At 34.8% G+C, this 12,767-nt stretch overlaps 1 protein-coding gene across 1 annotated transcript; it reads right to left on the bottom strand.

Annotated features, from left to right (window-relative positions):
- Positions 1–1,447: 1,447 nt before the first annotated feature.
- On the bottom strand, positions 1,448–2,128 carry LOC110099310. The gene has a single exon (XM_020826416.1). The coding sequence runs from the start codon at positions 2,126–2,128 to the stop codon at positions 1,448–1,450; it is 681 nt and encodes a 226-aa protein (XP_020682075.1).
- Positions 2,129–12,767: the final 10,639 nt, after the last annotated feature.

Raw genomic sequence — 12,767 nt, 5'->3', positions numbered from 1 at the left:
ATCGCCGTTGAAGCTGGGCAATAGTATTATCCCGTCCGATATGTGCGGACATTCCTCCCGCGTGCGCTTCCTGGATCAACCTTTGCCGCCAAGAGGACTGCGGAACACACAGCAAATTATCTTTAAAAAGGAATCCGTGCTGTATGGAGTAGTCAGGCACAGGTTCTTGGCTTATGCACTTATTCCACCATTGTTGGAAAAACTCATCACTAGGATATAACTCTTGCAGCCCCGATAAACCAGTAAATTCTGTTTCCAATTTAGTTAACGTAGCCAACCTTCGGCTCAATGCATCGACCATATGGTTTTGAGTACCGTTTTTGTGCTTCAACACAAAAGTAAATTTCTGCAAAAATATGATCCATCGAGCGTGCATTATGTTGATGTTTTTTTGAGAATTTATGTACTGAAGTGCTTTATGATCGCTGCTCAAAACGAAGTCTTGATGCAACAAATAGTGTTCCCACTGCTTCAACGCGCGGACCATAGCATATAATTCCTGCTCGTAAACTGTCCATCGTTGATGAGACGGACTTAGTTTTTCACTAAAAAATTCCACCGGTTTGTTGTTTTGGGACAAAACCGCGCCAATGCCCACTATCGAAGCATCAGTGTCGACCATGAAAGGCTTGTCCGGCAGTGCCAATACTGGGGCAGTGGATAACGCTGATTTAATAGCGTTAAAGCTCCTCTGTTGCTCTTCAGACCACGAGAACTGGGATTGCTTCAAGACGTCTGTGATCGGCGCCATCACAACACTGAACCCGTGAATAAAATGGCGGTAAAAGTTTGCCAGTCCATGAAAACTGTGAATGTCATCTAGAGTACGCGGTGTTGGCCATTCCACGATAGCAGTCACCTTGCGGGGATCCACCATAATTCCTTCAGCTGAAATGAGAAATCCTAAAAAGGATACTTGTGAAAAAGCAAACTCACATTTGATAAGATTTAAATATAACTTGTTCTGCTTCAGAATTTCAAAGACAGCAGTTAAGTGTTTGATATGTTCCTCCACCGATGAACTGAATACTAGTATGTCGTCGAAGTACACCACACAGCAGCAATTTAAAACTGGCCTCAATACGTCGTTCATTAGACGCATGAATGTGGCAGGCGCGTTGCACAAACCAAACGGCATTACCTTCCACTCGTACAAGCCTTGTCGCGTCTTAAATGCGGTTTTCCACTCGTCACCCAGACGAATTCGAATCTGGTGGTATCCGCTCCGAAGATCAAGCTTAGAAAATATTTGAGCTCCCGACAACTTGTCGATCATATCTTCCAATCTCGGCATTGGGAACCAAAATTTAGTTGTAATTTTGTTTATGGATCGACTATCCATACACATCCTCCAACTACCATCCTTCTTAGGCACCAACAATACAGGCACTGCACATGGGCTAAGACTTAGCTGAATCAGTTGCTTATCTAGCATTTCATCCACTATCTACTGCAGTATCCTATGTTCATTCGGACTCATTTTGTAGTGAGGCAAATTTGGCAGATTTGCTCCAGGGATTAGGTCTATCTGATGCTGAATGTTTCTCATAGGTGGCAGTCCACTGGGCAGCTCTGGTGGAGCAATTTCAGAAAATTGCTCAAGTAAAGATCGGACTTCCTCAGGGATTGAATTCTCCTCTGTGTCACTTGTGTCACTGTTCTGTTCTTTGACAACCAAAGACAACAACTGTGATGCCTCCTTCCATGCATTAATCAAGGCCTTTCCTGAGACAGCTACCAGAGACATCTTAGAATTGTCATTTTTGACATCCAGTTCAGGACTTCGGGGAAGAAGTCTTAAACGTCTACCTTTCCAATCAAAGGAATACGTATTTGCTCTACCATCAAAAATTGCGCCCACATTGTATTTCCATGGCCTTCCCAAAATTAAGTGACATACATCCATATCCACCACATCGCAAAGAACTTCGCTTGCATAGTGTTTGCCTATGGAGAAATTTACCTTCCACATGTCTGTTACCACCATATCAATTCCTTTTTTAACCCAACTAATTTTATATGGGTTAGGACTTTTAGATGTCTTCAGCTGCAACGATTGTACAACTGCACGAGAAATGACATTTTCCGTGCACCCAGTATCAATTAGTACTTCACAAACTTTGCCCATAATAGTGCATTTTGTTTTGAATAAAGCATTCCTTTGAGTCTTGGCGGGTCACCAAGGTGCCAGAAGTAAGCGCTGCAGCACACACAGAATAGGTTCTCCCTCATCACCAACCACATCTTCGGGCCGTTCTTCTACGGTTTCAAAATCATCTTCTTCTCCTTCTTCGTCTTCCCCTTCTAGTAATTAAAGTTGTGCCCGTGTGGGGCACTCATTGGACTTGTGACCCGGCTGAAAACAATGGAAACATTTGAATGTAGCTGGCTTAGCGTACGGATTTTCCTTCACTGGATTTTTGCCTTTTAGAATACCTCTTGGTTCCAATTCCTTTAGCCTCGGTGTCGGAGGTGGCCCAGTAGCCGTAGATACTGTAGTTGGCTTTGTAAAACTAACTGATTGTGAAGTAGCAGAATTCTTATTTCCTTCTGCGGCTGGTTCCCAATTTCTCCTGCTCTGCCTGTTGAGATAGTGTCTCTTTGACTGTAACTCAACTTTAAGAACAAAATTTACAGCTTGGGACAATGACCAAACTGAGTTGAGCTCTAATTTGTCTTGAATTGGTTCCTTCAACCCACTAACATACCTTGCCACCAACTGGTTTTCAGATTCGTTGAGATTGTTCCGGGCACTTAACCGATAAAATTCTTCGGTATACTCGTTCACCGTCTTGTTCCCCTGCTATCAATGTTGATACTGTACGTACAACATCTGTTCGTAATCGGTTGGTAAAAGTGTCCCCGGTGTAACTATTTCATTCGAAACCAGCTCCGAACTGCTCCCTTGCCATCTCGCCGTCGGGATTGAAGCACTTGCTGCCACCAAGCGCTGGCGCCCCCCTTCAATCTGTAGGCAACGTATTTTACTTGCCGTTCCGGGTTAATATCCATATACTCAAAAAAGATTCAACAGATCTCTCCCAATCGAGGTAGTCCTCGATATGCAACCTTCCATCGAAAAAATGGTATGTCCAATTTGATTCTAAATTCTCCCTGCGTTCTGTCTCTTCCGGCATACCTCCTACGATTCGGGATCAGTTCGTCTTCTGAATCAGATTGTTCCACCAACCGACCGCGTTCAAATTCCTCATCTGAATCGGTCATCTCCGGCGCCAGATCGTTTCGTTGACGTTCCCCATCTCCCACGAACCCACGCCTCACTGCTTGTCCCCTAACCGGACCTGCTGTTCGAGCGGCGTGATTCCTGTAAAGACGAGCATTAATCAACCTTAACTCGTGGCGCATCTCCCCGAAGAAACGGTGCATATCCCCTGCCATTTCTTCCGTTCGTCTCGCCAATTGGCGGTGTTCGGTCCACAGATCTTTCAGGCTGTTTTCGTCATCGGTAGCCACCCGATTACTCCCTTCTGCCATCCTTGCTCTGATACCACTATGATGTCGAAGCTGCTCCGTCGATCACCGGATACCTGCAAGAGATTGAAAACAGAGGAAAATATGCAATGCAAGAGGCAATGGAACAGTAAACTTTCTATGATATTCTTCTTAATGATCCTTCTTCCCGGTAACCATGCTACTTCTACCTTCTTGGCTTTGCTATTATAAGCCCTACACGTGGAAAGTGCTGAAAAAGTAAAATAACTAACTAAAGAAACGAGCAAAGTGGAGCACATGCCCACTAACGCCTAAGCAGACACATAAAGCAGTAAAATTCATAATAAAAGGATAATTATTTGAATGCAGATGACTGCACCCAGAGATGTAATGGTGTGCACCACATTACACATTATGGATAGGGAATGGCTTCTTAAATAGCAATAAGTTCTTAGTCCATGTTTAGGGTTAATCATCACAATTCAATCTAATATTAAAAAAAAAAAATCAATCTAAGATTTAATTGTCACCATTATACTCCTTGAAGCCATAGAGAGGAGTAGGGTTTTTAATCCGATTGAATCAACACCATCCATATGAATATGGATGGAATGAATAGTTATAATTTTATCTTTAACCTTTAGTGCAAATAATAGTCATCCATAAGAATAGGTATAATTCATGAATTCCACTAGGCGGATTCCTTTCAAAATGATCTATTAGGATCTATGCGAGGAAAATTACTAATCCAAGTATCAAATTTCTATGGATTGGAAGTTTTCTTCCTGATTTCCTGAACCCCTAAAAAAACTAGCTCTAATTTGAACCATACCTTTATGCAGTGTAAATTGGAGAGGGATCTTAATTGGGATGAGTTCACATTGATCCAAAATATGATTCTCCTTTAAAGCTCGAGAACTGGAATGGGATGGATGAGAAGTTGAGTTTTCACCTATCAAACCTCATCAAAGCTCACTCAAACTCACATTCATAGTGTATAGGTAGAGTAGGAATTGATCGCACTCACTTTCTCTTACTATAAGGAGGCTTAAGGAACCAAATATAATTCCAGAGCTCACTTGGAACAAAAGTATTTATAAATGATTGGATATGAATGTGGATGGAATTTTAGCCATGTCTCACTCAAATTGACCTGACCTGAATATGTTCAACCAAAAACTAACCCTTTTAATATGCTTGTCAAAAATACAGTCATGAAATAGACCCACTAGCAACCTGAATGATCCAAACCTGACTCAATAACCCATTTTGATTAAAAATTTTCTTTATAAAATTTTAATAATAAATTATAAATTAACTAATAAAAAATTTTAAAAGAATAATTTAAATGAATCATTTTAGGTCAAAATAAAGTTTACGGTTGATAAGTATAAGTTATATACTATTTATTATATTTGAATTTCAATGAAATTATCTTATTTTAGTTAATTTTATATAAGTAAAACTTAATGAAAATGTGTTTCTTCTATTATATTTGAAATTCAAAGGAATAGACTTATTGAATTTTTAATTTAAATTTTTACTTTTTAATTTTTATTTTTAAATTTTTAAATTTTAAATTTTTAATTTTAAGTTAATTATTGAATTATTGAATTAATTAAGTTAATATTTTTTATTTAAGCCGGTAACAATTTTAAGTTAATTAATTAAGTTAATTATTTTAAAATTAAATATTTTCTATTTTAAGTTAATTAATTTTTATTTTTTTTGTTAAATTCAATTAACAAATTTTAATAATTAAGAGGCAATTGGTTAAATAAAAAAAAAGTAACTTACTTAACAGATTTTGGTTTTATGAGTAGTTGGTAGAAGCCTTGAAGTATTGTAGAGGGGGGCGGGGTTCGAATCCCACTGAGCCCTAGGCAATCCACGCGGGGAGGCTGGTCGCGGCGGGTTGGACCTGCTTTCAGTCGGTCAGGTCGGTAGGGTCGGGTTGCGCATGCTGGCGGGCTGGTGGAGCGGGAATTGAGGAGCAGCTGTTGTGTGTAAATGATAATTTTTTTTTTCATAAAATTTCCGACGCATAAAAATTTTGACGGAAATATTTTTCCAGCGAAAATTTTGTCGGAAATGCACCGGAAATATTCCCGGCGCATTATTTTGCGCTGGAAGTCCTTTTACGAGTCGCGTGAAACCGGCGAAAATATTTTCGCCGGAAATACAATTTTTCTGACGGATTTTTGGTCATTTTCTGACGAAAATGGCCACCGGAAAATGACGTTTTTCCTGTAGTGATAATATTTTGATTGTAATATTATATTTACATGAATTGTTTGTAAATTTTTGCACTTATCGATACAAGTGAGGATTTTGAGATGGTTAGGTATCCATTTTGCAAATTGATTTTACTACTATTTTTTGAATAAAATGATTTATTTTATACACATTTTTAAATAATTTTAAAGCCCAAAATGATTAAATTAATTTTATATTTAAAATTTAATAAATTAAATGATTAAATTAATATTATATATTATTTTATTATAAAATATATTAATGCACTATCATAGCTAATTAAATCCATTTCCCCTTAAGTAATTTCAGCTAACACAGTGGAATGTGAATTTTAAAAGAGAAATTGAAGAAAGAGAAAATAAAACATAGGATTTGGAGGCCACATTGATTTTCGTCCGTCGACTCTGTAAAGAAAATTTCTCATCTCACTGCAAGAAACACTTATCGTATTTATTATTTTAAAAATTTTTTATTCTGGATATTCTTTTGATCAAATTTGTTTTTCCATTATCAGAAAAATTGAATAACTTTGTATTGACAAGATTTTCACCGCGTAACTTTTTGTATGTTATATAGATCGAGATTATAAAAAATTTTGAGTATTTATTTAAGATTTTTTACTATGTGATTTTAAAAATATAACAAATTTTGTGTAATCAAAAAATTATTTTGACATCTAAAAATAGTGATTTAGTTCAACTAAAGCTTTATAATGTTATTTTAGGCAATATTTGGTAATTTTATCAAATTCTAAAAATGTTAATTTTTGTTCATTATAATTTTTGTTGTCTAAAGTTAATACATTAGCATTTTCTAAATTATGCTTAATTATAGTTTATTTTTTTATAAATGAATGTGAATATGTGCTTGAGTAATAGCTGATTGCTATTACTACTATAATATTATGATAATAATACACGTGTTGTGAAACAGATAAGTTGACCCATTGGTTGGAGACTGAGCTACTTGTATAGGATGGTGTGCCGATGAGCTTTCCTTTAAATAAAGTGGTTTGGTATTATCATCTATTAATTTACGTGATACACTAGTTAGGAGTTATAAGGAGATTATTACTATGCCAGTGGACAAAGAGTGACGACTATATTTATCGAGATAATTATTTATTAATACTTATACTAACATTAAAAAACATTATGATAACCAAGACTTCTTACTTATTTGGTGTGTCTAGCGAAATACATATTATTGAAGCATTTTCAAATTTATTATACGAATTTATAATTATTTCATGGATTTACTCTTATTGTATTTTTCTACTACTTCTACCACTAGATTATTATTTTTATCAATCTGGATACTGATACTATTTGATAATATTGATTTAATATACTTGTACTAAGCATCTAATATTCTATGCATGAAATATAGGAGGCCTAGATAGCATGTGTACATTCTTATATGATTTTATTTCATTGATTTGATTTTGACAGTCCTTACTGATGTTTTGATTTTATGTTTTATCCAATTACGAGAGATGATTGATTTATAGATTTGGCATTCATGTTGGGTTAATAATTTTCTATCTATTGTACCGAAGTGCTTTACTGTTTAAAGATTCTATTACTACTATATTTTTTTACTATTCTTGCATTTATTTAATAATCATATAACTACTAATATAATTATTTGATCTTTAACATACATATTATTTTTTTATCGTGCTTTAAATTCAATTATAGGTTTTGGTGACTTTTTAGGTTTTTTCTCATTATATGTGGTTTTAAATGATTTAAGGTAAAGAGCCATCTGCTTGAGGTTTTATACTAATGCTAGTATAGTTTTCATGTCAGCTTTTGGTTCATAAAATTTTTAGCTAGTGTGGCTATTGTATATATTCTTTTGGACTCTAGTTATGGATTATAACTAATAATTGTAGTAATATGAATTATGTTTCTTGTCTTTTATTTAATGCAACGAATCAACTCTGGATATATGTATTGATCAGGTTGATAAATAAATGAAAAAAATAGAGAATAGAAAATATGTTCTTCCACTTAGATAATGAAATGTTACATAGGCTTTCAAGAAAACAAATGTTGTGGTGCCACAAATTCACACATTTCATCACCTTAGCACCATTTTGTCCATTAAGGTACCATAGTGGCTTAATTCCGCAGTGCCACAGCATTCAAGTTATAACTTCTAAGAGACACATAGCTAAAGTGAAAAGACATGTTTGTTTAATTATTCACTTGGCTAATATTTTATCTCCCATTCTTCATTTTGATGCATTTAGTTTCCATGTGTATAGTTAAAACCTAGTGTGTGTATAGCCATGATGGAGGAATGCAAGAACAATTAAGAATATTTAGATAGAATGCTACATGTCTAAACATAAGATTTTTTAATATTTAAGGTTCTAAAGGGGATTTTATAATTGTAGGAGCTCAACGAATATCATTTTACCCCTGGAAGCTTGACAGAGATCTAGGCATACTCTAAATCATTTTTATAATTAAGAGTCTCATTAGGAAAAATATAATATTTTGCATTCATCAATCTAAAATATTTGATTAAACATTATATCAACTATTCTATTAGTTTTATACATTGTGAAACTCCATAAACATCATTTTTATTTCAGTAGGATAACTTGTGAATTTAGAGTAAATAGTAAAAGTTTTTATTGTAAGTAAGCATAACACTTCCTTGTGGGTTTGACACTCTACTTCATCACTTTATTACTTGATTTGGTGCATATATTTGCATACATTTTAGTGAGCTTCCAGTATTAATATATCAAAGAAATCCTTAGAGTTACTCAACATTGACAAAATAAGCTATTATTACACAGTCTATAATAAAGCCCTACTTACTTACACGCACAAGTTCTCCCTATCAAATTTTTTGAAGTTAAAATAAACATGATCAATTTAACAAACTAGTTGAATTTTCTCACCTAATCTTGACTCAATTATTAATGGGTTCAGCCTTAATCAAAAATTTTTTGGTCGGGTTTGTGTTGTATTGTCGGGTCAGGTTATTTTTTGACACTCCTAGCTATAATAGTCCATTAAACTAATAAGAGAGTGTCCAATATGATCACAACAAATGGTTGAAGTGATGGGAAGTATGAAGGTGAGTGGGATGAGGGGAATTAGAAATTTTAAATGAGAAGCAGATGATGTTTGCTCATTTTTTTCCACCTATGGCAGGCTAGTTGTCCTCCTGGACTGGGTTTGGATCATGCTATTTTGAATGAGATTTGATAGATTTGGACTACATTAGATTGATATAGAATAACCTAATTTGGGATTTAAATCTCTTAGGCATGATGTTCGCTAACAAATTTAGGTATCCTAAGTTATACCAAGGTTTCGGTCGGTCAATAAGCGTGGCCTAGGATCCTAGGAAGCTAATTGTAGGATTTTTTTCCATGTTGTTGGGTAGTTTAGCTTTAATTTAAAGTTAGGGTCATATGGGTCATGAGGGATAACTATGGTTAACCATGGGCACCCATGGGTTCTAATTAATTTATGTAATATCATTGATGAGTTAGGAAATCTTAAGTCATAACCCTAGGATTTAGGATTGGGTCTAACCTATAAAAACCAATTTTGCAACTTAAGGACTTTTAGCTATTTTGGTTTTTCTATTGTTAAAGAGATTTACCATGGCTTTGGTTAGTCATGTAAGGAACCTAGGGTTTAGTTTATGAAAACTAGGATCTAATTTATATGCTTATGATGGCTAGTTAACCAAGGAATTTAAGTGACATGACCTTAAGACATAATTGTATTTTAGGATGTGATAAGTCAAACATAGTCAACATGGTTAACTAAGGTTCATGGACAATTCAAATCAATCCACTTATTAATTTGGGTTTTTGTAGTTCAATTTTAAGGGCTTGGCATTAGTATGGGATAAAGTGAGTTAAGTTTTTTTTTTTGGGAAAATTTGTGCTTGGTCCGTATATTAAATGATAAGGAAATAAGCAATTACAAGTAATGAAAAAACTTAAAAGAAAACTAAGAACCAGCGAAGCTCCAAATAGAGGAGCATGTCGACAAGAGCATAAAAAAATATGCTCAAAAAATAGCAAAAACATAGAAGAAATGAACCAAAAAATAACCAAAAAGCTCCCTAAGCCAAAGAATGCCTGTACTCATGATATAAAACCACTTGATCACCACAAATTCATCATGAATAACTCTGTCCCCTTATTTCCCAAAGGCCATCCTAGAGGGACCTGCATGGGAGCATCATCATTGTCCAAGCAATGGCTTAAAAATATATTAGTATAGCAGGCAACCATGAAAAAGCACCGCATACACCCAATGGCAAATGAATAATTTCCATTCCAATACATCAACGAGAGTGGCATAATACAATATAGGAAATTAGTAGCCAACTTCATAAGACCCTTCATAGACTGCATAGTATTTGAGATAAAGATTTCCATTTGATGACTTTATTAAAAACTACACTTTTGGTATTAGTATAAGTAATGATACTACTATTGAAAATATTGCCAAACTATCTACTATTTCTTTCTTACCAAATAAAATAGAATGAGCAGCTCACATATAGAAGATTTAAGTTTTTGTCATGTTTTTGGTTTTTGAATTCAGCATCTATCTACTCATATAGATGCAGTTGTTGAAACTTGTTCACTATGAATTAGATTGTTAAACCTAAACTTAAGTCCCAGCGGCTAACTAAGAGGGGGGGGGGGGTGAATTGGTATTAAAACAATTTTACCCTCTTTTAAAATTTAAAACCGAGAATATAACTTTAGTGAATTTTATAGAAAAAGTTTTTCAACCACAAGTTAGAAATAGTAAAACAAAAAAAAAGCAGCGGAAAAATAAAAGACACGAGATTTATAGTGGTTCGGTCAAACACGACCTACATCCCCTCCCTGGAGGCACCCTTTGAGTATTGCACTAATACCACTAGTGACTCTCCTTTTGCACCCACAGCAATGCGGAGAAGCCTTTACAAAACTCTCTTACAGCATTATTCAGTGCGACAGAGAACCGTCATCCTTTTACCCTCTTCCCAGTGTTGGTAGAGAACCGTCGTCCTTTTACACTCTTCCCAGTGTTGGCAGAGAACTATTCATCCTTTCACATTCTCCCAGTATAGGCATAGAACCCTTCATCGTTTCACACTCTCCTAGTGTGGGAAGAGAACCCTTCAGCTGTTCACACTCTCCTAGTGTCGGCGGAGAAGCGGATCTCCTTGACAGATCTTCTCACTAGAAATCTAGAAGGAAGAAAGAAAAAGAGAGATGTAATCTCAAATCATAAGTTCGAAATCTTACCTTTGAATCACCAAGCGAAGCCTTTACGCTCTAGTGGTAGAAATCCTTCTTTGAATGCTCTCTCTCACTCTCTCCTTTACTCTTCTTCCAATAGGCACTGGCAGTCAAATTTGAACTATTTATACAAAAGACAATAAAAACTACCAAAAAACAGCAAGTTTTCAATTGTGTACGCAGTGGATCGTCCCATACGATGATGGATTGTCCTGGACGATTTTACTTAAATTGTTAGAAAACGAACCTTATGTATATTGGTATGAATTATGTTCGTACACCCTAATCATCCCGTACGAACAAAGTTCGTCCGGTAGGAAACTGTTATTTCATAGGTTGGTTTCCCAAAATTCTTCAGGACGTAACCAACTGACGTAAGTCGGTTCAGTTTGTCCTGGGACGAACGGGTTTCGTCCTGGGACAATCGGGTTTCATCCTGAGACGAACGGGTTTCGTCCTGGGACGAACGGATTTCGTCCTGGGACGATTTTAAATAGAGAGTTTCATCTAGGGATGAAAATTTATTTTGTCCTGTACGATCTCATACAGAGAGTTTCGTCCAGGGATGAAAATTTTTTTCGTCCTATACGATCTCATATAGAGAGTTTTGTCCAGGTATGAACCTTATCTTTCATCTGGATGAACAGTGCAAGTGAGAATCTCGAGAAGTTCATCCCGGGACAAATATTAAATTCGTCCTGGTCGATTAGTACTTAGAAAAATTTTCTCCCTGCCTGTTCGATCCATTGCTCTTCTTAGGGGTAATTGACATGATCGTCCCGTACAACTATGTTTGTCCCGTACGATCAGTTTACAAAAATTGTTCCCCAAGTGTGTATTATATGATTTTTCACTAAATTACAATCACTCCCTCTCATTTCAAAACTTATGAATATTTGTTGAATTTGATTACAATTCTTCATATCTTGGAGTTGATTTTCCTGAAATATTAGTACACACTAGAGAAAAAATAAATCTTCAAAAAAATGTTAGGTTATAACAACATATAAAACAATAATATTTGGAATCATCAAAACTATACAAGTTGCAAGAATGTAAAACATGCAAATAGCAACTTTCCTAACAATCTCCCCGTTTTGATGATGGCAAAACAATTATTGTTTGTATTACTTGAAATTCTAAGAATCTCCTAAACTCCCTCTGAAATGATGAACTCATGAAAATAAGGAGGCATATAAAAAAAAAAATTTGTTTTTCAAAATTTTTTATACAACACAAAACAAAAACAAAACAAACAAACACACATACAAAAACATACAATAAAACAAATAATAAAAAAAAATACACAAGAGACAACAAACAATTTCTCCCCCTTTTTGACAACATCAAAAAGTGAAGAAGAAAAGAATGTTAGAAATGTAAGCAGAATTATGAAATTCATTTTATATTTTAAGTTTGAAAGTGATTGAGATAAAATTTGTAAATAAAATAAAAAATATTAGAAATAGCATAAAATTTTATATAATTTAAGAAGTGATATAACTTAGAGAAAAATAAGAATTTGTCAAAGGCATGTGCTAATTTAGACGTGAAGATAAACAAAATTATTGCACTAAGGATGAATAAAAATTTTATATTTCAAATTTCAATTTAAATTATAAATGAACGTTAGATCCATTTGAATTAAGAGATTAAAAGAGTTTGGAAAGAAGTAATTACCACATGTGGCGTTTTGCGCATCATTTTCAATTTTTTATACCAGAACATTTTTGTGCATCTTTTTACTTTGGGCTTATTTTGTTCCACTTTTTGTCAT

Source organism: Dendrobium catenatum, unplaced genomic scaffold (assembly GCF_001605985.2).
Source record: "Dendrobium catenatum unplaced genomic scaffold, ASM160598v2 fragScaff_scaffold_249, whole genome shotgun sequence".
Lineage (NCBI taxonomy): Eukaryota > Viridiplantae > Streptophyta > Magnoliopsida > Asparagales > Orchidaceae > Dendrobium > Dendrobium catenatum.
This window is presented reverse-complemented; position numbering and strand designations above follow the sequence as displayed.

Coding starts and splice junctions, on each gene's coding strand:
- LOC110099310 (XM_020826416.1), bottom strand. CDS start 2,128: ATGGGCAAAGTTTGTGAAGTACTAATTGATACTGGGTGCACGGAAAAT.